This window comes from Podarcis filfolensis (genome assembly GCF_964270895.1).
Source record: "Podarcis filfolensis genome assembly, chromosome: 1".
Classification (NCBI taxonomy): Eukaryota; Metazoa; Chordata; class Lepidosauria; order Squamata; family Lacertidae; genus Podarcis; species Podarcis filfolensis.
This window is the reverse complement of record NC_139604.1, coordinates 91,924,048-91,950,107: the sequence shown is the minus strand read 5'-3', so window position 1 is coordinate 91,950,107 and position 26,060 is coordinate 91,924,048. Positions and strand designations below refer to the sequence as shown.

At 40.7% G+C, this 26,060-nt stretch overlaps 2 protein-coding genes across 4 annotated transcripts; one reads left to right on the top strand and one right to left on the bottom strand.

The window, feature by feature from the left end:
• Positions 1 to 96: 96 nt before the first annotated feature.
• SNAP23 (synaptosome associated protein 23) lies at positions 97 to 16,774 on the top strand. The gene is made up of 8 exons (XM_083607515.1): positions 97 to 1,409; positions 7,271 to 7,379; positions 7,740 to 7,781; positions 8,222 to 8,270; positions 9,201 to 9,318; positions 11,463 to 11,612; positions 12,306 to 12,450; positions 13,911 to 16,774. Exons 2-8 carry the CDS (start codon positions 7,323 to 7,325, stop codon positions 13,974 to 13,976), a joined length of 627 nt encoding a protein of 208 aa, XP_083463641.1. The 5' UTR covers positions 97 to 1,409; positions 7,271 to 7,322; the 3' UTR covers positions 13,977 to 16,774.
• On the bottom strand, positions 15,113 to 25,704 carry LRRC57 (leucine rich repeat containing 57). 3 transcript variants are annotated; one of them, XR_014546490.1, is made up of 7 exons: positions 25,566 to 25,704; positions 23,217 to 23,397; positions 22,497 to 22,632; positions 21,659 to 21,927; positions 20,146 to 20,331; positions 18,292 to 19,605; positions 15,113 to 17,845 (listed from the first exon to the last, which is right to left on the bottom strand). XR_014546490.1 is itself a non-coding variant. In XM_083607454.1 (7 exons), exons 2-6 carry the CDS (start codon positions 23,298 to 23,300, stop codon positions 19,564 to 19,566), a joined length of 717 nt encoding a protein of 238 aa, XP_083463580.1. In that variant the 5' UTR covers positions 23,301 to 23,397; positions 25,566 to 25,704; the 3' UTR covers positions 15,113 to 15,387; positions 19,523 to 19,563. The 3 variants fall into 3 exon arrangements, 1 of the variants encoding a protein (XP_083463580.1); XR_014546491.1 differs by having other exon boundaries at positions 15,113 to 17,943; positions 18,315 to 19,605; XM_083607454.1 differs by having other exon boundaries at positions 15,113 to 15,387; positions 19,523 to 19,605.
• Positions 25,705 to 26,060: the final 356 nt, after the last annotated feature.

Below are 26,060 nucleotides of genomic sequence, written 5' to 3'. Positions count from 1 at the left end.
CGAGAGAAAATTGTGGCAACGGCCATAGGGCGCGGGGCATTTCGGGAGTTGTAGTTTTGCTCCGGGAGGCAGCGGAACTTGGGCACTTTCTGTTGAATTCGATTGGCGTTGCTTCCAGATGGCCATGCGCGGGAGCGGGTTGTAAGGCATGGATCCTTCGTTGGGACGAGGCCCTGCCGACGCAGTTCACAGTGGGACGTCTTTCTAAACTCCCTGAAATACAGCCATACACAGGGATTGGACATTATTGGAGACGAAGCATGTCATCCCCGAGAATTCAGCTGTTAAACCTAAACTCAGCTGAATAAAAAAAAACCTGCGTGCGCAGACAAACCTGAAAGCTAGCGCACAAATAATCTTTTTTTTTTGAGCAGACATAATACATATTTATTTTCTAAGTTTATATCCCATTCACTGCAAAACAGTACCCAGGAAGGATCACAACATGCATTGCATAAAAAACTGCATATAAAATACTTAAAACTAAAACATGTTCTTCCACCTGTCCTAAATGTCTTCAGTCAACGCACAAATCTTTATTAATTACACTTTAGTGGGAGAAAGTTGTAATGATTTGCTATTGCCCTTCCAGCCAGTACATGGGACTTTAAGGAGATTTCTTTATTCCTTGCTTAAGTCTGCTTATTATCATATTGTTATGTTCAGAGAAGAATCTGGAAAATTCAGCTATGTCGATCATAGAGGTAGACACACGTCTCAAAAACCTAAACTTAGATTAGCCTATATATCGAAAAGCAAGGACGTCTCCACCGCAGGTGTCTGACCTGATGCAACGATTGCCACCGACTTTGGCACTTTGAATCCATAACCAACTAACGGAGTGGAAAGGAGAGCGCCAGCAAAAACAACAAACTCTATATGAGCAGCCGTCTTAGTGTTTGGCAGCAAAACAGAGTCTTGTGACACCTGAGAGATCAACAAAGTTGTTATAGCATAAGTGTTTGCGGACCACTGTGCGTTGCGTTAGATGCAAGAAGCGTTACCCAGAGTTATAGGTATGCGTGCACAAGTTTGGGAGGGGAGGTTATAGAAAGCGAGGCCAGATGGAAACCGAATGCAGAAAACCAAACAGTGATTATTGGTGTTCTGGAAAGCGAAAGGAGGACGCGGAGTTTGACAGTCACTCGCTTTCGCCAATAAGTCGAAGCGGAAGCGACTAATGCAATCCTGAGTGGGGTTGCGGAGGAGGCGGGTGTTGTTGTCAAGGAGCGAGGAGGAGACACCTCGTCGGTCAAGAAGGAACTGGAGGGCGGAGGCTGTGAGGAAGTAGCCCGGGTGGGGCTTGGCCGAGCGAAGGGGCCCCCGCAGACTCGAGGCAGAGCAGAAGGCCCGAGCTCCCGGGTGCGGGGCTGGAGAGGAGGGCGAGGGCTGGTCGACTCCGAAGCCGTGTGAGTGAGCCTCGAAAGGGAAAGCAAGGAGCGGGCAGCGTGGGGCGGCGGCGGGGAATCCGGGGATGGGGAGAAGCAGGTTCGCGGAGTACGTGTGAATGAGTGCAGCGGCGTGCAAGGGAAGGTGCGAGTGCGGGGTCGGCTCGAAGGGGAGGTCGGGCGAGGTGCCGGAGGGAGGTGGGGCGCTCGAGGTGCCCGGGAAAGGAAGGGGCCGGGTGGGCGTCTCTCGGCTTCATACACACATATATACAGGGTATATCTATCTATATATAATGGTCGGCTGGGCTGGAGCTGAACCTGGGCGAGGATCTGCGGCGAGTGGCCCAGGAATGCGGGCGGATGAGGAGCCCTGCGGAAGGGAGGAAGGAAGGAGGAGAGAGGCGGCTAGTGCAGGAAGCGGCGAGGGACCTCGGCGGGCGAAGCTGCTCTGCCGCCCCTTCCGGGGTGCCTGCCTGCCTGGGACTGGCGTCCCTTCCAGGCCCCGCTTGGTCTGGGGAGTTAGGGATTCCTGAAGGAATGTGGCCAACTGGCTTCCTGTCCGCAGAGCTGCCCTATATTTCATGCTATATCATTACTACATAAGGTGTGAATCCTTTTTCTGAGCCCTTAATTCCTGAGGGTGGTTTAGAATGGAAAGGCACTTAAGGGAGAAGGTAACTTCTGTTTTGGGGCGTTCCCAGCAGAGGGTACATAAAACAAGTGCGTAGGCATTTCAGAGTAATAGCAGTAGCTGGTTTATGGAAAACAAGAGTTTAAGGCATACTTTTAAGGCATACTTTTACCCTTCACAGTATACTCCACAATTGAAAGTTCACTCAGGAGTCAGTGTTGTAGGGCACCTGCAAAGGCCCACACCAAAGCAGGGTCTGCTGGTCTTTTTCCTCCTTGCTGTTACTGCTTTTTTATGTGCCCTCTCTAATAAATGCCATTCGTTTAAAACACATGACTTCTCCCAAAGAATCCTGGCAACTGTGGTACGTACACAGTCCAGGAGTATGGTTAAGGGCAAGGAGAGCAGTTTCCACTCATTCTCTATTTCAGGGTGGTGGTACACAATAGCCCAAGAAGCAGAAGGCAAATGACTGGGCAGTGTCAGTCATGACTGGGCTGAAAGAAAAGCTAGCAAAGGTAGCAGTATTACCCAAATCTGGACCCAGCACTAGGTTGAAAGCCTTTACATCTTCATAATGTTGAGAACATGATATACCGTATTTTTCGTCCTATAGGACGCACTTTTTCCCCTCCCAAAATGAAGGGGAAATGTGTGTGCGTCCTATGGGGCGAATGCAGGTCGGTGCGCACCAACCCCTCTCGCTCTCCAGGCTTCAGGAAGCTATCCGCAAGCCTTGGGAGCCCCGTGGGAGTTCCCGCCGGGCTCCCTAGGCTTGCGGATAGCAGCCTGTTCTGGGGACTGGGGTTGAGGGAAGCTCGGGCTTCCCACGCCCCAGCCCCTGTGCCTGGGGGGGAAATAATATTTTTTCTTTATCCCCCCCCCCCGTAAACTAGGTGCGCCCTATGGGCCAGTGTGCCCTATGGGGCGAAAAATACGGTAACTTGAATCTTTGGTAAGGTACATGAAGTAGATTGTGCAATATGGAGCTGTTCATCTTATTTCCAATAATTCATTTCTGTCCATGCTTTCTACTCTTTTGCTATTTCCTGTTCTTGTATTCTCCCATATGGTTCCCCATTTTTCCTTCTATTTGATCTTTTCTAACTCCTCCCACTTCTTTTTTTTCTACTCTTCACCCCATGTCTTTTGTACATAGAGATAACTATTAACTATTATATGTAAACATGCTCCTTCCTCCCTTGAATGCACAGCCCTGTGCAGCAGCGTCTGATCAAAGAGCAGTCTCCCCTCATCCTCTACCCATTCAGTACATTATAAGTGCTTTGAGGGAAGGTAATGGGCTGAGGGGAAAAGGGGAACTGAATAGCCTCAGTGCATTCAGCCTTTAAGACCCAGTTTAGAGAGGGAAAATGAACATCAGGGATAACTTGATGTTCCATGGTGCTGATACAAAATACTTGAGCCATGAGGTCTGCCATGAGAATTGCATCAATGTTCCAACTAACCTAAATAACCTTTCTAATAACATTCTGTATATCACACTATTGCTTCTATCATACACTTCAGAGTAAGTCACAAAGCCGTAAAAGCTATTTACTCAGGAAGTGTGTTTGTGACTTCTTCAGAGTAAGTCACAAAGCAATAAAAGATATTTACTCAGGAAGTGTTCTGTTGAAAGATACAGGCTGTGATGCAAATCACTATGTTCACATGTATCCAATCCCCCTTTGCACAGTGCATGCTACCAAAGTTGGTGCTCTTTTTCTTTCTGCACAGCAGTCGCTTGTGACTACTGAGTAACTTCTTAACAAAATTTGGGGAACTCAGGAGGGGATTAAAAGTGATGTGAAAGGGTGCATTTATAAATTAAAATTGACAGCTATTCCCCAGCAAGTGGAAGTACTTATACTCTGGTGAGGAGCTGTTTCACTTCTGGCACCATGAATATCAATACAAAAGATAGCTCTTTAGCAACAGAATGCTTGCTAATATCACAAGGGGAATTCATTGCTGGGGATTTTAGTAATTCCAGCATTGGCTGTCTTCTAGCACTATTGTGCTGTTTCATTTTTGTTGACCAAGAAGTTGAGAGAGAGCGCCTTACATCAACATGAAAGTATGCAGTCACTTGAGACAGCTTTATAAAAGAAGTTTCCTCCCTAAGAAGAAGCCGATTTGTGGGGAATTAGTTGTTCCACTACTAACTGTATTTTGGATTGTACCTTGGGTTACGGAGACCTGTTTGCTCATGGAAGTTACTCTTACATTCAATGATCAAATCAAGTAACGTACTTGCCTTTGTATAAATGCAGTCTCCAGAACTGCTTCTGTAACTTGGGTCTTTGGGTCTTTTCTAAGGTAGGTGCAGGTATTTGGAGTTCCTTTGCTGTAGAATACATGAAAACGACCTCCAAGACAATGTTCATACCCACACATTCTTCTTTTCAAATTATCTTTGAATGTGACAACTACTAAAGTTTTGTACAACAAAGCAGAAGCAAACTACAAAATGAAGTCAAATTTATACTGGTTTACTTGTTGTAGCTTTTCAAAAAAATATTCCGGGAAGGGTAGTTTGAAAGCTGTGGAGGTTTTGATTTGTAGTGTAGATAGTAGATACTGCTGTTACTTAACTCTAGAATGCCTTCCTAAGTATATTTAGGCTGTTTTAAGTGTTAAACAAGCAAAGCAATCAACATGCTGTTCCTGTGCTATCTGAAAGAGCAGCAATAACACTATTGTCCTTGTAGCATGTTTAGGAAGCTGATAAAAAAGACAGGAAGAGATGTTGAGTGGTGTCTTTGTTTTCACATTTATTTACTTTTTAGTCAGTGTAAAGTAATAGGGAAATAACTTCTCTGCTGCAAAATAGTACTAGAGCTACCATAAATGTTGTCGGTAGGTAATGTGTTGCAAAATTCTTGGATCCTTCAGGCTTCTGATGAGATTTAAGTGTGCAACTTCGAAAAATCTCTGCTTGTGATATTCTGCTAAATATTCCTGATGTTCTTCTTAGTGAAATTCATATTCTTCAAGTCCCAGGCCATGTCAAATACATGCGGTAGGGAACCTCCTCCAACCATTGTGAGCCATTTTGACAGATTGGTGGGTCTGCCCACCTGTTAAATCACTTGATGCCACCCATTTAAAAAAATCTAAATCATGAGAGCATAATGGAACAAAAAGTTTATTTTAAAACATTAATGTTTAAAACATTGAATGTTATTTTAACATTCAATAGTCAACATGCATGTCTGGGGGAAGGTTTTAAAAATGCCCAGACAACATATCAGGAGAGCTAAGACAAGCTAGGAAGAAATGATAGATTGTGAGGAGGAATGTAAAGGTAAAAATGGAGAATGGAATCTTTTGTGTCAGGTTCAGGGGATGGGAGTGGAATGGTTTAAACTTTAAAGGAAAGTGCTGTGACAAAATGCTGTGGGCTGTGCACTACATGAAAATTAGCCAAATTTTAACAGATGTTAATTGACTCATTAAAATTGCCTGCCACCCTGGAAGTAATACGCTAGGTATGGGTGGACATTTTCAGAGGAATCTATTGCTTCTGAGGAAGATATGACATTGTTTCTGAATTATTGTTACTGTGGTCATTTTGCTTGTTGCGCTGTGGTCTAAACCACTGAGCCTCTTGGGCTTGCCGATCGGAAGGTATGGGGTTTGAATCCACATGATGGGGTGAGCTCCCATTGCTCTGTCCCAGCTTCTGCCAGCCTAGCAGTTTAAAAGCACATCAGTGCAAGTAGATAAATAGGTACCACTCTGGCGGGGAGGTAAACGGCATTTCCTTGTGCTCTGGCACTTGTCACGGTGTTCCGTTGTGCCAGAAGCAGTTTAGTCCTGCTGGCCACATGACCAGGAAAGCTGTATGTGGACAAACGCCAGCTCCCTTGCCTGAAGGAGAGATGAGCTCCACAACCCCATAGTCGCCTTTGACTGGACTTAACCATCCAGGGATCCTTTACCTTAACTTTTTACCTTATTGTCGAAAGTTGTGATTGTGGCAACTTTTTAGGGAGGCCATAATGCTTTCTCTATGGGAAGTGCTAATGTAATTTTTTATATTCTGATTTGATTCCCTGTTGGTATTTTTCTCTCTCAAGAACTAGAGGACCCTAAATCAACAAAATTATATCTTCTGAAGAAGATACTAACTGAAAAAGATAGCATTGCACAAAGGAATAGCAGTTCATTTTTTAGGATTACGGCAACAAAATTCAGCTTTAAATTGTTTAGCAATTACAATGATTTATAAGAAAAAGGGAGTGGGGGTGTTTTTTGTTGAAGTCTTAACAACATAGTGCTAAAAATCAAGGGGGAACACAGGGTGTTTTAAGAGCTGAAATCACTGTTGCCAGCAAGCCTCAAATTCCTAAGATAGTAAACAACTGAGGCAGAGTAACAATAATTAATACCTTCTGACTCCAAGGTGGAAGAACAAACTTGATTTTTGTTTGTGGTAGAAATTGGGAAACATCTTTTCTGCATGTGGGTAATTATGTCATTCTGCCTCTGCATACTCCATATTCTCCATTCCCTCCTAGATTCACCCTTGTAGGTTAACATAGCAATTTTGCCTCCTGTGCTTTCATTTCAACAGAAATGAAACCATTTAAAACAGTTAAATATTTTTCTTCCTCAACTGTGCTGTCTTGGACTAGACTAGAGCAAAAAATCTAGAGGGCTCAGAATTACAAAGGCTAAAAGTGAGGAGCAAAGAATTAGGGAGTGTTAAGATGTGGATGAGGTGGGGGCTTTACAGCCTGCCATTTTCTTTGTTTGGTCCCAGCTGCTGCACTTGGTATATGATATAAGAATGTGTTTTGCTTAGGGGTGAAAGGGTTACACTTGTTATCTGTGTCTTGCCTGATTCCAGCTATTATAGTTATCTTTCTGATCAGGTCACCGAAAAATGGGGCTGGGCTAAACTTGGTCTTTTCTCATTCCTTCATTTGACTAATCAAGTAAAAGTGCAAAACCTCATTTAAACTTCTTACTGACCGAGGTGCCTGTGTGAATGGACACTGCTTTTACTAAATTATACCTTTTAAGCAATCAACATATCTCCAATAGGGGCTATTTCATTATGGCTTTTCCCTATATATTCCAGTCATTGATTGATATTGAAATTTTAAATTGTGTGTTCCTTGTCCTAAGAATTGAGCTGAATGTAAATATAATAGGAACTGTGTTACCACATCTTTAGAGCACTTGTATCGTTTGACATTTATTAGAATTCTGCTTGTAAATAATGTATTCTTTGTTACAGAGGAAATACCATTGTTTGTGTATAGTCAGAGATCAGAAAATAAGTGTTAATCATGGCTGAGCTGTCGCCTGATGAAATTCAGCTGAGAGCCCATCAAGTTACAGATGAGGTAATTACATTAGATTATTCTCTTTCTCCTGTGCTTGTGTAGTGGAAAGTAGACCTCATATTAAAGAAAGCTATTTAGGATGCACAAAGCCCTATCATAGTAAATGAGATTTGCTGTCCAAAATGTTTTCTGTACCACTGAAGAAAAAACCTCTCTTAATATGTCAAGCTTTTAATTTAGAAAACAAAAATACTGTTTTCAGAATATTGCTATTTGAAATGAACAATATAACCTAGTAGGATCTATTTAGATTCAGGAATATAACATCATGCTCACTTACATGAAACTCTGTATATAGTGTGATTACTAAATGTCTTTATAAATCCTTATGGCTGAAAATAAATCTCTTTTTTGTTTTAGTCTTTGGAAAGCACAAGGAGAATTCTTGGCCTGGCCATTGAGGTAAGGAAAAGCTTTTGCGGGAGTGAGGGATGAGGAAGAACAAATCAAATTGTTTGAGAGCAGTTCATTCCTGCAGTTCTGTTCCCAGCTGTTGCTATTTTTAAAGCATGTGGGTGCCATTATGAGGCATGTGTAGATGATGACTATGGGTGGAACAGCTTTGAACTTTAAATATTTGCATTGCTGCTGTATTTAGGGTTCAAATTCAAAATAAATTAGCTGTCAGATATTTGCATCCGAATTGCTCATCTTGTGCAAGATTCTGAACATACTTTTACAAAAAATGGACTTCCTTGAGGTTTACATGGTACTGATGCAAATATTGTACTCTTCACTAGAAACACTGTAGAATGGCCTGTTGTAGTCCAAACTTGTGTCCAATTCTAGCATTAGATTTTGCTGGTTTTGTATCTCCTATCATTTTTTTTTCTTCCTTACAGTCCCAAGATACAGGAATCAAAACCCTCACCATGCTAGATGAACAAGGGGGTGAGTTGTGCATGTGTAATAATAGATAGATGATAGATAGATAGATAGATAGATAGATAGATAGATAGATAGATAGATGATAGAGTGATGGCTCTTACATTGGCTTGCTCAATACGATCTTTGTTGGTTTCAGCCTGGAATACAAAACATAGCGTAAGACTGCTACTAAACTAGAAAGATTAAAACAAGCTGTTTATATCATGCTGTGATTCAACCATTTCTTCAAGAGCTGGATTAGAATAAGTTTGTTTGGTAGTATTATGGCTCGGGTTATCTAAAATATATTGCGTGCAGCATGTAGTATTTTTTTACTTCAGTTTTGAGACCTGAGGCACATGAATATTGTTTCTTCCTTCAACTTAAGATCCCAGGATGAGTTGCAACATTAAAACACAACATTAAAAACAGTTTAAAACAAATTGCAATAATAAAAAATAAGGTGCGTTCTAAAACTATGCACCTCAAGTGTCAAAAGCCAGGGTAAATAGGTGTGTCTTCAGCATCCTCCAGAAGCTGTATAATGAAGATGCCAGATGCACCTCTGGGGAGGAAGTTCCACAGAATAGGGGCCTCCACAGAGAATGCCCTCTCTTGCTCCCCCACCCCAAACCTCTGAGGGTGAAGGAACTACCAAGAGGGCCCCCTCTGCTGAACTCAGCATCCGAGAGTGTCTGTAGGGAAGAAGGCGGTCTTTCAGATATTTGGGGCCTGGGTCCACCCAGGTGTGGATACTAGTGTGATTGCATGTTATTGGTATTCAAAAAACGTTTCTCTTGCAACTCCAAAGTTACTTTTTAATGCATTTCCTTGGTTCCTCCCTTTTTTTAAAGAAGCATTTTGAACACAAACCATTAAAGTTCTCATCTGAAGATCAAGCATCTTGCAGCATTCAAGTTCTCTAAAATTCCTTTTTCTTTATACTTTTCTTAGAACAGTTAACCCGTATAGAAGAAGGAATGGACCAGATAAACAAAGACATGAGAGAAGCTGAGAAGAACTTGACGGAGCTCAACAAGTGTTGTGGTCTCTGTGTCTGTCCTTGCAATAGGTCAGTTAAAGGCAGGTTGATGAATTCCAAAATTCAAGGGGGGAAATTGAGGCCATTGAGAAATGCTCAAAATATCAAGATTGGGAGTTTTTTAAACTGGTGTGCTTTAGACTATTTCCCCAAGTTTAAGTGGAAGTTCTAAATTTTTTAGTAGTACAAATTCCTTGAACTTGATTATGTGTAAGGGCAGAAGAAAAAGTAACAATAAGCGCTTGGATGATCTTAGTTGCCACTATTGAATGTTTTGCATATATATTGCTCAGTGCCAGTATTGTTTGTTACTGTTAAACTAATACCTGGTTGGTATGGTTAAGGTACAGATTTCACACAAACACAGAGTAGGTTGACTAGAAGCAAGGAATATTTGGAAATGCTTTGAGAGCTTGGCGGGCAGGAGTATGATATACATTCTAAATACCTGTTTTCTTCTTCCTTTTGCTATCACATTCTAACTCCTTTTTCCTGGAGAGTGCTTAGCTTGTTTGAAGGCTTTTGTGATAGTTCTAAATATTCTTATTTTAATATATGTACATTTGAGAGATCTGTATGGAATCTATTTTACTTTGCTTAAGTAGAGGAAGAGGGACAGTATAACCTTCTTCTAGTAATTGTGGGATGGTCTGGCCTTAACACAAGTAGTGAATACAGCACTCACGGAATTAAGTTTCAGTACTAACCCCACTTACATGGAAGTGACCCCCATTGAATTTAGTAGAATATTCTTCTGAGTAGACGAGGGTTGCAGTTTTAATCGTTTTCTCCTTCTCCCTGTGTTAGGGTTAAGCTGCTTTCCCCCCCCTAAACACAAACATAATCTCAGCTGTACTTTTGAAATAGTTTGTTTGCTAACAACTATTTATCTGTTTGCTGGTCTTACTGCTCACTCTTTTCTCATTCTCTCTCCTAACCACCCAACTTTTCCTTGCTTAATAAAATGAAGATTTAGCAGCAGAGGTTGGATTCGCTTAACTGGTCAAAGTGGACTTTAGAAAAAGGTCAATCTTATGAAGCAGCCTGTACTGTTAACCAGCTGCCTGAAGGTGATGTTCTAACTGGGTGCATATATGCATGTGCATGCTGTCTTAACACGCAAGCTATTTTGTGATGGTCCGTAGTTGTGTTTGTATCTGTGCTATGTCGCTTATAGATTGTGTTTAAACTACTTGTTCTGGCCTCATAAACCTGAAATAGTCTTCTAGGATGATATTGTTGGATTTTGTTTTGGAAAAAAACGGTGGATTGTATACAGTGGGGAAAATGTTGGAGGAATATTGTGAAATGACACTAAAAGCTAACAGTGGGGGTTTTCTAGTTACCGTTAGCTCACATAAAGTTCCAAAACTGCATTTGTTTTTAGAAATTATTTCCCATATATCTATACCAGGGACAGGGAACCTATAGCTCTCCAGATATTGTTGGACTCCAGTTCCTGTCATGCTTGAGTGCTGACTGAGACTCATGGAAGTTGGGAGTCCAAGAACATCTGGAGAACCACAGATTCCCAATCCCTCATGTATACTATTCCGTGAATCGTTATCTTACATACAACTTGTTAAAAACTCTAGTGATGATTTGAATTTGGTCATACAATATTAGAATTCTGAACTACTGATACTCTATTCATCTGTTCCAAAAATATAATGCTGGGAGATTATACATTATTTCTTCTTAAACACGCATTGCAGTCCTATATCTTAGACTGTAATTTGGTTGATTTTCTTTAACATATCAGCCATCAGTAGCAACAGTGAGGCTGAGGAGTAAGAAAACGGTTCGGATACCAAAGCAGTTCAAGATTTAAATATAACATACAAACTTTAGAAAAAATAAAATGGTTGTGTTTATTTTTGTATAAGGTTGCTTCCAGTGTGAAGTTATATGTCTTAAATTCACTTGCTATATGACATTTTTGGTGCGCACACAAAGCTCAGTGCAAATGTAAAGAATGTGTATTTGAAAACATGAGCACACATCAGGAAGTCAGGATTGGTTGAGTCTCGCTATGGCATTTTCTGTGGCAAACCTGGGGCTATTACTCCGTCATGTATGAAACAGTCCTTTCTATTACTAGTTATATTGCATATTAGGTTTGTTAAAACTTTGTATCTTTGATCTAATAATGTGCGGTCTGACTTTCCTTGTAGAACAAAGAATTTTGAGACTAGCAGAGGTTACAAGACAACATGGGGTGATGGTATAGAGAATGATCGTGTAGTGTCTAAACAGCCAGGGCGTGTTGCAAACAATCTGCAACAGAATTCGGGAGGAACAACATCTGGAGGCTACATAAAACGGTAAGATACTTCTCCTGCCCACTCCTGAATATTTATAGGACTAAATGCTTTTCTCCGCAATAGTAGTGACTGCATTTTGAAAAGCTTAAGGACAAACCTTTTGACCTGGTCCACACAATCAGATCTTTGCTCCATTAGCCAGGATATACATAAGCTCCATGCAGTTGCACACAGCTGGCGTGCTCCCGATTCACTTTTCCCTTTTTGTGAGTGGAGGAAACAAGCCAAGAAGCCATAGTTAACCACAGCATCTCATTACTTTTGAAGCAAGAACTATGGTTAATGAATTCCAAATAATTCAGAATATGAAGTCATGTTTTAAAGTTGACTTGTGAATCCTAGCTTGACTGGAAGCCATTAATCACCCAATTTATAACTAGAAGCTGTGGTTAACTACCATTTCTGGAATCTTTTCTACTTTGCACCAAGGGGGTTTCCACAGGTTCACAGAGCTTCTGATTTGATAATTCAAACATGGCTATTCTGTGTAATTCATGAGATCATTCTGAGACACTTCTAGCAGATCTATAGTGTCTCTAGGTGATTATATCACTTTCTGATTCAATTTTTCAAACAAACTTGCATAGAAACCTCCATAGCAGAAAATACTTCTGAAAACTTGGGATGCGATAACCTTCAGGAGAGAGGAACTTGGGATTTCTCAATGTTGGTTTCCCTTGATACTTTCAACAGGATAACAAATGATGACAGAGAAGATGAAATGGAGGAAAACCTATCTCAAGTTGGAAACATATTGGGGAACCTGAAAAATATGGCCGTGGAGATGGGCAACACAATTGATACACAAAATCAGCAGATAGATCAGATAAATATTAAGGTAAGAAACAAAGAATTCAACTATTGATGTCTTAATATTGGTAAATCTAGTGTCCAGGTGGACAAGTTAATAAGTCTTCAAGGCCACAGTGCTAAGCTGTAGCCAGATACACTGTGTACTTTTGTTATATTTGTTGTTGTTTTAGTTTTCTACACACCACTTAAATATATTTTTATATATTAAGTGATGGAGAAGTGGTCTAAACATTCCAATTTAGCAACAGACTATAGCCCTTTTGCATGCATAAGTTAAGATCCTTGTACCCAGATGATGGGTCCTGCAGCTAGATAGGATTAAACCTGATCTCATGGCAAACTCTCCTGGTTGTGGTCCTTACATATAGAAACAGTGATTATCTCAGACAGAATTCTTGTCCCACTGTTCTGGATTCTGTTGTAGCACTCGGTGTAGAAAATCATGATAAACATTATACTGATAGGCTGAGATATAATATTCCATATGCCTTAGATTTTTAATCCCAATGTTAAGCAGCAACAAAAATAAGACAACTGAAAGCAAAGTACATTTTCGAGAAATCATGGAAAGGAACCTCTGTTCAACTCTGTGCTTGAATTGTTTTGGTTTGTTTTTTTACCAGTTTTTACATTAATGAGATATAAATGCACAAATCAGAGGTACCATAGTTATTTAGCAACATGATATAAGACCTGGAAGACCTTGATACAGATCTCCTGAGTTATGAATACAATTAAGTGACTGTGGTTACACAAAATAATACAGCACTATTTCCCTGCCTTAGCTTCTCCCATGCTCCCAGTAATATGGGTGTGAGAATACTGGCCTACTTTACTTAGCTGAAGATTGCTCTTTATTATATATGTGTGCTACATATTTCCTAATAATTTGATTATATCACAATTGCTGCCACTAAACAGTTAACTGAATAGGAAGGTTTAGCTGCTTTTGGAAAACACTCTGGCATAGTTTGGGTTGGACTTCTTTGAAGCAGGGTGTGCCAAATATGGAGAGTGGTCCCAAGATTGTCTCCCATCATGGTTTTGCTGTTCTTAACATACAACAGATCATGGAGAAGGAAGTTGGCTCAGATACGTAAGGCCCAACCCCTTTAGGTCTTCATTGATGAAAATGAGTGCATTGAATTTTGCTCTTCTAGAACACTTCTAGAAGCCAGCTTAAATCCTAAACTGCTGGTGTAATAGTCAGCCAGTGGCCAGTTCACCCAGGGTCCAAAGCATTTCTTCCAGTACTTTAAGCATATCTTCATTGGTAGGTGGTATTTGCTCTAAATTCTGAATGAGTTGCAGGAGTGAAAGGCTTTTCTGCTCAGATGGCTTCAAGCACCACTTAACTACTGACTCGCCATAATATCAAACTTATTCTGAGCCAGCTCCTGAAGAAATGGTTGAATCACAGTATGATATAGTTTGCTTTCATCTTTCTAGTTTAGTAGCAGTCTTATGCTATATTTTGTATTCCAGGCTGAAACCAACAAAGATCGTATTGAGCAAGCCAATGTAAGAGCCAAAAAACTCATTGAAAATTAGCAGCCTGCTTCCAATTCTTTATCCAACTGAAGACGTCCATTTTATCCTACAAAGCTCAATTTCCAAAGAAGAGAGATGGCAGGATTCAGAAGAGGGAACAAAGCAGGACATGCATCATATGGCTTCTTTTGTTGCTTGTATACAGACTCGGTTTGAGAATCCAGGAAAATAGCACAACAGAGACTTGGCTTTCTTATTCTTTTTAATATATCCTCAGGGTTTCGTTTTCTGGCTTCAAATATTTCCATGGTACCTTCTCCCCCTTTTGCAGTAAGATGTGTGAGTGTGAGGCAACTGAGCAAAGGCAGAAGAGGATGCATTCAGTGAATGTCATTACCTCACTCAATATTTCATGTCATCACTAAAATGGTGGATGAGTAATTTTCATGAACTTTGTCTTAAAGCTGACCTTAGTTTACAAAACACCTAGATTTCATGGTCAAACCATACATGATGGGGGGTGCATTTTATATTATAATTGGAATATGTGGTTCAGCAACTACTACTTTTGAGAATGGGGCTTTTAAAAACATCATTGTTGGCATTATATATATATATATATATATATATATATATATATATATATATATGAGAGAGAAGTACATTTTCTGAGCCATAGCAATTCTCATTTGGATAACAAGGGGATGTGTAGTCTAGCTACACACAAAAAACCCTGTATAGTTGGACATGGGACTCTCACAAAACTTTTAGGAGTTTATTCCCCATTTTATTCCTGGGTGTTTGTCACCAATCCTACTAGTTATTGCTCTACCCAGACATACTTTCTGGTGGCTGGAGGACCTAGGAGAGGTGAAAGGGCTTACACAGCACCTAATGATCAACTCAGGATTCCAAGCAAAACACTTCCAGGTGAAGAGCTCTGTTGCAGATTATTGTATGAGTTGCCAGAAAACATCTTTTCCTTTTCTTGGTAAATGCTGCATATTCTTTGGTTGCTGGTACTGCTGAAAAGAGATTTTGATCTGCGAAACGTTCCATCAAAAAGCAACGTTTGGAAAGTTATGCAGAGCTTAAGGTTGAGTGAAAACTATTTTGTAATGCTGTTTCCTAAATAAATTCATTCTTCCCTACACAAACTATGAATCTAGTTGTGTACCAAAAAGCCGACATCTGGCGACCAGCATCTTGAGATATTTATTCGGAGCAAAACACTTACAGGATTTCTGGAGATACATCCAAAGCAGGGCACAATCTAGTTTCCAGTGAGAACAAAAGCTATGGTTGTTACAGTGAGTCCGCATCTGCTGTGGCTTGATAAAACTCCGTTCTTTAAATTGTTTTGAATTGACTACAGTTGTGTGCTCACCTGGTTTTCTTCAGCAACTCATTACAAAATAGTTGTCTCGTCTTTTAGTTGGAACCATATGCGTATTCAAGCTTCAAACCTGTACTGAAATACAGCATGTGAAAGACTGAAGTCAGTATTGAAACATAGCTTTGCTGCTTCTATCTTTCTTATCATGAGACTGAACTTGTGTTTATTTTACAAACTTTAAAGCTGTGGCTTGGCTGTAGGTTATGCCTGCTCTACAAATTGTGATCCCTCAAGCTTGAATGTATACCATCAACTATGCGTTGTGCCTTGCTAGGCCCTTGTGAACTAAGCCTTTTGTGTAATCCTGAAGTGGGTAGCAAAGCTTGGAGCCCATAAGGAACTGCCATTCATGGCTTCTAGACTACATTTAATTTGATGGGTTGCAAGTTGTGCAGGCCTTCTGTAGTGAGTACTTAGCATAAACCTTCAGTTCATTTCTGTTTCAGGATGAAGGTGCTTGATTTAGCTTTCTTATAGGACTGGTTCAATGAAAAATGTTACAATTCCAAGGATTCTCAAGAAAGTTTTAGTTCACTCTTCTAATTAAGAGTTCACCAAACAGCATTGGAATCATTTTGTTTTCTAAAGAGATATGGACTTAGTGCTTTGTGCTGCTATATGTTTAAGCTGAGTATTTTTTATCATATGTAAAAATTATAAACTGATCATAATTTGAGGGTGGAGCGTAGTTCCCAACCCTTCCATAGAAGAAAAAAAAAGTTCATGTAGACGGTTTCTGAGTGCTTTTTCTTTCTAAAAAGACTGCCCAGTAAATAGCAGTGCCTTGTGGTGGTTGCTGCAGTAGTCTTTTAAGTCTTGCCAGACAAGAGCTTAAAACAAATTGGCTCATTGTATTGTCACTTCCCATAGATGACAAGAGGATACCTCATTTTTCTGCCACTCTGCATATTAATTCCAACTGAGCCATAATTTTTATTATAATAAGACAAAGCTCAAGTCTTCCATGTAACCTCCTGTCAACAAGGGCGAGGTGGTAGTTCTAGCTGTATAGGGTAGAAACTGCGCACATCACTGTCGGTTTGTTTACTTGTATTAGTAATAGTGAAACATACAATCCTCAAAGCTGGAAATGGCAGTTTGCACACTAAACCTTACTAGTCTATGGAAATAAAATGGTGAACATTCAAGTGCTATAATAACTGTTACTGTTAATTTCTGATTTACCAGGCTACCATCACAGATGAAGTAAAAATGTGGCTGTCTAATGCACATGTGTTCACTAGCCTCTGTGGAAACTCTACAGCAGTGTGAAAAAGTACTTGGATGTGGATAGCATAATTTCTTGTGTTATAATTCTTAAATAGCTTTTAACTGCATAGTGCTCTACATCAAACTATACCTTATTTTCTGCTTTCTAGATTGCCCATTTTAAGCTGTAATTAAGCTAATGCCTCAGGTTTCTACTTGCTGGACTGAATAAATTAACTTATGGTTGCCTGCATTGCCTGTCTCTTTCAAAAACACATGTAATGCTAACTAGCATTGAAAATCAAACTTAGTACTACCTTGTTGCCTACTTTAGAGAGAATAAGCTACATGTGATTTTCTCATCTGAGAACTCATCAAAACTGACTTCCACTGAATGCTTTTTGCTGCTGCTGTGGCAACCATTTCTAAATCAACCTATATTTTATGTGGCAGAAGAGGAAGAATAGATGCCTTCAAGTATTAGGAGAAACTCAAGCCTCAGATATTCTCCTTTCCATATATTTGTGTCGTAGCATAACCCCTGAAGTTTGTCAAGTTTCTGAGGAATTTCTAAGAATTTAGTGTTACACTGGCTGTGTACAATTCTTTAGTTTTGTGGGGGTGGCTTAATCTTGCCAGAACTCTCCCAAGTTGCTGTTCTCCCCAAAATGGAACAGTTGAGCCATATAGTCTTTTCTAATAAAATCTTTTCTCCTGCATACTTGTTTGATCCCTACTCCTCACTAGCTAGTAGAAGATAAACATGGTTGGGGAAGGGGGAGAATATATGCTTAATGTGCATAAAGGTTCTCAAATCAGGTTTTCTTAGCATTGCATAATAAGGGTGAGTGGTAAGGTACCGGATAAGGTTAGCTTTAACAAATACATCTGCCCAACTTTGCACTCAAATTTTGATACATATGATACGAGCACTCATCGTCTGATTTTGCAGTCATTTTATATCACTTTCTAGATCTTTACAACAACTATGTGAAGTAGGTTAGCTGAGAGTTAGTGACTGACCCAAGGTAGGAAACAAAAACAATTAGTTAAGTGAGCTTAACATGTGAAACAGCACATTCTCAGAGTACTTTTGCAAGACCACTTAGGTTTTCAAATGGCAACTTCCAAGTCACACGCATCTCCCTGAAATTTAGACTCAACAGATGTGTTTTTTGTACTACATGGAACTGTATATGCAAGAACTCGGGGTGGGAGGCAAGAGTACAGTCATACCTCGAGTTGCAAACATGAGCCGTGCGGGAGGCACATTCGCAACCCACAGCGCTGCGTCTGCGCACACGTGTGTTGTCATTTTGCGCTTCTGCGCATGCGTGAGCGCCGAAACCTGGAAGTAACCCATTCTGGTACTTCTTGGTTTGGTGAGGTCTGCAACCCGAAAACACGTAACCCGAGGTATGACTGTATATGGGTATAGTAAAGGTAAAGGTACCCCTACCCGTACGGGCCAGTCGTGTCCAACTCTAGGGTTGTGCGCCCATCTCCCTTAAGAGGCCGAGGGCCAGCGCTGTCCGGAGACACTTCCGGGTCACGTGGCCAGCGTGACGAAGCTGCTCTGGCGAGCCGGCACCAGCGCAGCACAGGGAAATGCCGTTTACCTTCCCGCTATAAAGCGGTACCTATTTATCTACTTGCACTTAGGGGTGCTTTCGAACTGCTAGGTGGGCAGGAGCTGGGACCAAAAGACGAGAGCTCACCCCGCCGCGGGGATTCGAACCGCCGACCATGCGATCGGCAAGTCCTAGGCACTGAGGTTTTACCCACAGCGCCACCCGCGTCCCAGTATATGGGTATAGGTATGACTTAAAGGCTGTATTCTTTACACAGCCTTTAAACTCAAACTATGAACCCCTTCCCCAGCAATTAAATCCAAGTTACAAAAAAAAAAAGACTATATGTTGTTCCTTCAATCACACCCAAAGCAGCCACCAGTAGCGACAGGCATGCATATTGATCTTGACAGCCACACACTATATAGAAAGATGAATTATACTGTACTGCTTTTTTTCCTAGGTATTTTATTTTAAATAGTTCATAAGGAGCAATGTATTTTACAGGAACAATTTTAGCTGTGCATATTTATTCTTTACTATTCAGATTACATGATGTGAATTTATATATTAACTGAAGTTTGTCAAAAGGTGCCAAAAAGCTTAAGACAGTTGTGGATGCAATATCTTTTTAATAAAAATATACAAGTTATTCAAGAAAGTTGCATATTTTAGGTCCTCCTGGGTGCTTTGTATAAGGCAGTAATAAGGTGATCATCCCCTTTAAGCAGTTGAGTTTGCTCCTGCCATGAACACAGAGTGCAAAGATGTCAGCTCCCTCCCCCCTCAAATACAGTGTAGACATTATGAACCTGTATTTCATTCATTTAGCATGCTCAGGTGAACTAGAGGGCATTACACCATCAAATGGAAGACAAGCCATTCAAGGGGAGGTGAGCATGAAATGAAGCTAGGACAACTATTTTTGATTAGACATACTGAGCTACTATCAGCCCAATTACTTGTGCTTTCAAATGTACATGATTTTTATTTTTAAAAAATATCAGTCTCCTCTACACTATAAAACATTTAATGCAAAGAGATGACTTTGCATTCTAGAGTTAATCCTGTTACAGAACCTCAGTGTACTCCTTGGCAAATGTTCCCCTTAGTGTTATTTCCATGTACTCCGTACTTTATATAAGGCCGCCAATGTCTGTAATAAAACCTCTGCAGCCCAAGTGAGTTCTACAACATTTTTCTTCTTACAACATAATGATCCCTGAAGATGGAGAATCACATAAGCAGAAGTGCCTTGTTAGCTGCAAAGGTGAAAAGCGTAACGTACAAGATAAGTTTCACCAATTCCTGGTTTCACTTTGTGGCCTAAAAACAACATATTCAACCAGTTCAAAGTTCTCTTGCAGTTAAAGCCTTGAATTTCCTTCTCCTGAAAAGACTTAGCAGCATATAAGCTATGTGCATCACACCTCTTGTCTCTCCTTCATGAAATAAGACCAGTAGCAATCCATCAGGCAAATTTTTTCTTCGTGGCTGTGAATCTCTCCATGTACTTAAAAAAAGAAGATGATAAAATTAGGAGTTTGGGTGGAATAAATGCAAGATAAAGGAAGATAAATGAAAGATTCTCAAGAATGTTTCCCATCCAGCAGTTTCTTATACTGAACCAATTCAAGATCATGGATTGTAGCCATTGTTCATCCAAAATCAGAGCAGGCCAACTGATACTAATTGACATGACTAACTTTGGTCTCTTCAGTTGGGTCTACTCAGAAAAATAACGGGTTAGCTACAAACTCCTGTTCTGCGCTGGACAAATGAATTAGAAAATTTAAAAGTAAAATAGTATTAAGTAATTGATTGAAACAACTCTCTTCAGATTCAGAACAGAATTGTAATATTCCTAACTGAATGTAACTGTACAATGCTACTATCTGACAGAGGTCTTGGAAGTAGGAGAGATTAGGATTCAATGACTGACAAGACGCTAGTCAAACATTTCCCCCTGATTTCATTCACCAATGGAAGCCTTATTTTCCCCCAAGCCTATTGGTTTACAGCAGGGTGAGGGAGGGGAGAGAATAGTACAGACCTTGTCATATCCATCCAATTCTCGAAGTTTCTTGATTTCAAAGAGATTGCCCTCTACAGCAAGCAGGGAGATCTGAGAATCGCTGAGAATACTCTGAGGAAGCATGCTTAGTTCTAAACAGTTTTCTTCCAGACGCAGGACCTTGAGGCGTGGACAGTAAGATATCTGTGAGGAGATCTGGGAAATCTATCGTGCACCAAACAGGGAAAGGAAAAAAAGTTATTGTTCTGCCACTGCTAAGTTGGAACATTCAGGACAGATAAAAGAAATCCTATCTTCATGCAGCTCATAGTTAAAACTATGGAACTTGCTCTCACAGTAGGCAGTGATGGCCACTAACTTGGGTGACTTTAAGAGAAGATTGGACAAGTTCATGGAGGATAAAGCTATCAATGGCTACTAGCCATGATTACTATGCTCAGCCTCAATAGTCAGACGCAGGAATGCTCAAAATGCAGATACACAAAACTATCGAGGAATTGACTGGGTAGCTAGGATGGACTCACTGCAGGAACTAGCACAGTTACAATTAAACATCCCAACACTGAGTCTGAGTACTTAGTTATGAACATCACAGGGCCATGAATTTTGTAGTTCCCCATTTCTAAGGTATCTTTATATTATCAATGCTGAGGGGATGGGGCTTGATCTGAAAACATCTGATTGAACATGATGGCTATGTTTGTCCATCCTGGCTAGCAGCAATTCAGTGCTTTGGTGTGATCTTGTTAAAAAAAAAGTGTTACAAAAATTTCAATGCATTTTAAGACGTGCATGCATAAAACTATGGTAATAGCACTGTCGTTTCAGCTTGCACAATATGCAAATCCAAGCCCTATAATACCAACCAAAAAACAACAACTCCATAACTTCAAGCAATCTATTTTCCCTATACAACTGCATCCAATGGGGTAAACCGTGTTGTACAAACAGCTTTGTGTTCTTCTTCCTTCTCTTTCCTGCACCATCCCCAAAAGCCTCTCTACAGAACATTGTGCGCTATGCTCTGTGTGTATGCGAAGGGGGGGAATTACCCAGGCTAGATTTCAGGTTATTTCCTCCCTCCCACTGTAGCTTCATTAAATATAGCATCCAATATTCAATCAGTCCCCCTTTAACCCTCTAAAAAGGCTTTTTGGAGGCTACAGGGGAAAGGAGGGGGAACAGAAGGTTCAGCTACATGAGCTGTCTTCCACTTGTACAAGGTTTGAATGTAACTTCACTGGTGTATTGTTTTAATGGAATGGAATTAAGACTAGTTGAAGAAAGACATGATGTTCAAAGCATAAACGTTCTTCTCAATGTTCTTCTCAACAAATGGAAAATTGTGTTACAAAATAGAGAATAACCCAGCAGGTTTCCCATAGGGGCAAACAAAACAAAAGGAATATGTTACATTTTGCTTGCAGCTCTAAGTGAGATTCCCATTTCAGTAGAATTTTAAGTGACGCTTGTGCTTTGAGAAGCTCTTTCCTCCTGAATGATATACACCTACAAAAACTAGTTTCCAGACCTGGTTTTGATTCAAGTTTAGTTCAATGGCCTGCAAATCCCCAACTGTATCTGGCACACTCTGGATCTGATTTCTGGAGAGATCCACCACATCTAGGTGACGAAGACTGCAGAGCTGGACAGGTACAGTTCGGAGCTTGTTTCCAGAAAGACTCAGGGTCTTCAGTGCCGAAAGTTGTCCAAAGGCAGCCGGTAACTGCGTCAGCTGGTTGCCGTTCAGATGCAAAGCCTCTAATTTTTTCAGCTTGCACAGCTCTTCAGGTAGTGCAGCTAGCAAAAATATATATATAAACAAATAAAATCAAGTTGTTCAGAGGAAAGAACAATTATGGTATAAAGGTCACTGTTGTGGAATCATACAGCACCCCATTGTGTTAGGATATAGTCAACATTTTATCTTACAATACATGAAGATATATAATAGATAAGCTACAATTGCCTGAATTAGTGTGCAGGCTCTACCTTCTCTTTGGAACTCTAGCTGTTTGTGGAAAAATGGAGGAGAGGTAGGGCATGGTTAAAGGCAATTTTTCAAGTTAAGTGCTTGGTTCACAAGTCACGAGCATTTCAATAAGATGAGATAATTTTGAGTATCTTAGCAACCTGGAATCACAATGGTGACAAATCTGTATTTGCAAGCTTTACAGCATCGTCTACTAAGCTGCAAAGCTTTTAATCATTGTATTGAGTTATCTCTATTAAACAGAGATACTCAGAGAAAGAAAATGATGGAATTAAACTTGTGGTAATATAGGCTGCAATCCTAAATATATTTTTCCTGTCACTAAGTCCCACTGAATTTACTTCAGCAAGTTGATGAGTTATTTAAGAAGTCTTACTCAGCTTGTTGTGATTTAAAGCAAGGCTCTTCAACACAGAGAATTTCCCCATTAGTGGTGGTAGGACCTCAATCTTATTGTTCGACAAATCTATTGTTCTGAGGTTACTTGCAAGCTTCTGCAGATCTTCGGGAAACTGAAAAAGCAATTCAGAAATCATGTGAAAATTCCAGAACGACACAAACTGCATTGAGTATATGTGGGTAGGTAAGATAATAAAAGGTGCAGGCAAGGAGCTTTTTAGGTTTATAAGGTTGCAAGACAGAATTACAAAACTATAAATGGTGTGAAAAGACTGAAGGGACAATTTAACTTGGGAATATCCTCCAAAATTGAGAATTAAACCACATATTACACAAATTTTTTGTAATTATTTATCACAGTATGTCATGTCCACTATGACAGGTAGCATAAGCAATGCAAAATCTTATATGCTCCCATCCTATCTCACCTGAGTAGCAATGATCTAAAGTTGTAATCCAAAACACATTTACTGGTGAATAAGCCTCACTAAACCCAATAGCTTTTATTTTTATAGCTAGGATAAGATACATTAATTAGAACCCATTCAACTGACATTTCTATGCTTCTTATCCCACTAACATATCAAAAAATGATTTAAAAAATTTAAAAACTTCAAAGCACAAATATTTCTCTCTGTCTCTTGCATTATGCAGTATAAAAGCATTTGTGGCACATATTTATGATATAGGTTTTTACCTCAGAAAGGCCTTTTCCTGTCAGCTGGAATACTCCCGTTTTCTGTGCTGTCTCCAAATGTGCTTTTAAGGCACTGTTTCCCATCCTCCTGCTCTTGTATCAGATGCTAACAAATGTGTGTAGCACAAGTCCAGCTGAGTCACTTTCATTCACGCCACATTAGGCAACATAAGTTTATGTACTATTAAAAGGTAAATTTATAACACTTATGATACAGGATTATCAGTCACTTTTTCCCAGCAGCGCAATCATCTTTACAAGAAAAGAAAAGCACCCGGGCCTATTTCTCGGGGGATAAGAAATCAAGCGTAAGTTGATGCGATCATCATGACATAGAGGGTGAGCTAGACAGTTAGTGAAAAAGAACTATATGGAAATATGGGCATATGCAGTACGTAGGACAAAGATTTAGACAAAGACTGCAATACTGAATGTGTTTTAAGCTGTACTGAAAACAATTTGTTTCCAGGTCAGCATGTTGATGCTCGTAGTCCAAGAAGATTAAGGCTGCAATCCTACATGCACCTGTCTGGGAGTAAATCCCACTGAACTCAATGGGACGTATTTCTGAGTAGACATGCCCAGGTTTTTACTGTAATTTATTCGGCCTTGTAGAAAAAGCTCTACTAAGTAGGTTATGTAATCAGGCAGGCAGGCCCATCCAGTAACAAGCTTTATAATGTTAGAAGCCATGAGAACTTATTTATAGTCTACCCTAGGCTCAGCATATGCAAACCAGGGAATATGTCACATTCACAGGGGCTTACTTCTTGAGTATTAGATTTATTCATTGTTCTTCACAAGAAAATGTCTCAAAGCAACTTACAAATCCATTAAGAACAAGACAGAATTGGCAATTGTAAAAAAAAAGCAAGTACACAGTAAAAAAAAAAACAGCTTGGCTATAGCTCAGGTTATTGAGGAGAAATCTTAACCACAAGTTCGGTTTTGGACAACATGTTAAGTCAAACTTTGGTTTAGCTAAGCAAAAAACGACTGGAGTAAAGTAGCTACAAGCTCCTCTCCCAGAGCCTGTGCGCTTGCACAGTCCAGGTAAGTCATAGTTAGCTTACCCTGTCATGTGAACAGGGCCACAAAGAAATACCAGCAGTCACGTACGATGGTGGAAAGGTACTTGCACAACAGGTTCTAGCACATATCCCTCAACCAAGCTCACAAACTATTAAACTAATGAGCCAGCATAGAAAAAGATTTCTTTGTAAACATAGTTTTGATATTTATTCCTGGAAATTCCAGATTATCAAGTGATGAGAAACAGAGATTAATATATTCACATTCTTAAAGGATCAAAAGCATAGATGTTAGCAGAAGATACCATAAAATATTTAACCCCTCAATAGTTCCACTTTTTGCTTTCCTCAATTCCCAACTAATTTACAGTACTGCTCACATAATTGATTCAAGTTTAGGTTCCACAACTATAGGAATCACAAAGGCCTATGGATTTTTAACTTCCCGGTGTCAACACTATTTCTTTTCTGCACCACCCAAGTACTGGTATATGCATATAACAAAATCCTTATTCACTCAATAACAGTATTTAAACAATGCGTCTCAGTTCCCCTGAACCAGCTTTTGCCTGCTCTCCAAGCCGCCTCCTCACGCCTCTCAGTTGAAGCTGGGAAGAGAGGCTGTGGGTAGGTGAAGACAGTTCTGATCTAAATAAAGAGGACAAGATGAAACCCAGCTGCCCCATCTTCCTCCATCTCAGCTGGTGGAATTGAAAACAACAACACTCTGCCTAACTTTTCACCTCCACATATGGCTATCAAACAATATCCAGCGAAGAGGCTGTATCCATCGCAGGTGATGCTCAGCGTAAGCCCACTGAAATTAATAGACATGACTAACACTAATTTCAATGGGTCTACTCTGAGTACTTGGATACAACCCAGGCGGACTATGGGTGAAGAGGGGGAAACAAAGCCGCATATTTATCTAAGATGGGCGTTGTCCAAGTTGTCCTACGTTAGAGGGAAAGAGCCCAAGTTTATCTTTGCTCAGAGAAGTCAGCCACACTGAACTCAATGCGACTAGGCTGCAAGCTTCAGCATACTGGCTTGGGACAGGAACCATCGCATTCAAACAGGATTTACTTCCGAGTAAAAACGCATTGAAGTGGGCTGCCCAGATGCGCTGCCACACAGTTTAGCTGAGTTTTTACTTCCCAGCTGCAGCTACTTTTAGGTAAAGATGCTCAGGCTATAAACGGAGGGGTCTCATCCCTGCCGCCCTAGTCCGATTTCCCTCCGAGAAAGGAGGACGGGGACCAGGGGCTTTCTCGGGAGAATGACCTAAGAGGTGGACAAGCGCCTGAGCTTGTCTTACCTGTAACTACGGTCGCCGCCGCTTCGCATCCTAGCAACAAGCACACGCAGTACCAGAAACGCCAGCCGCACTGTTTTTAATCCCCCACGGCGAATCGCATGCCCCGGATGACAGCACAACCCCGTCGCCTAACGTGAATAATGGCGAAGCCTCTGCCCGGAATAAGCTTGAGGTGGAGGTTCTCCGGGGGTGGACATTACCCACACGGCCGGGTTCACTTCCGCCAACAATCAACATGGCGGGAAGGGCGACGACGCCCAGGTGCCGTTGGGCTCCGCAGGGTATCTGGTCTCGCCGCGGCCCGGTACCGCTATAAGTAGGCGCCAGGGAGGGCTGCGCCTCCTATGTCGGGGGTCCCCTCATTCCCTGCTACAAATATATATATAAGTAACCCCTTGTCCAATGTGCCGGTGAGCCGCTTGCCCGCACTCGAGATGGCGGCGCGAGTTTGAAAGGAAGCGCGAGAAGGCGCTTCGCGTTCGAAGGCGAGGCGCG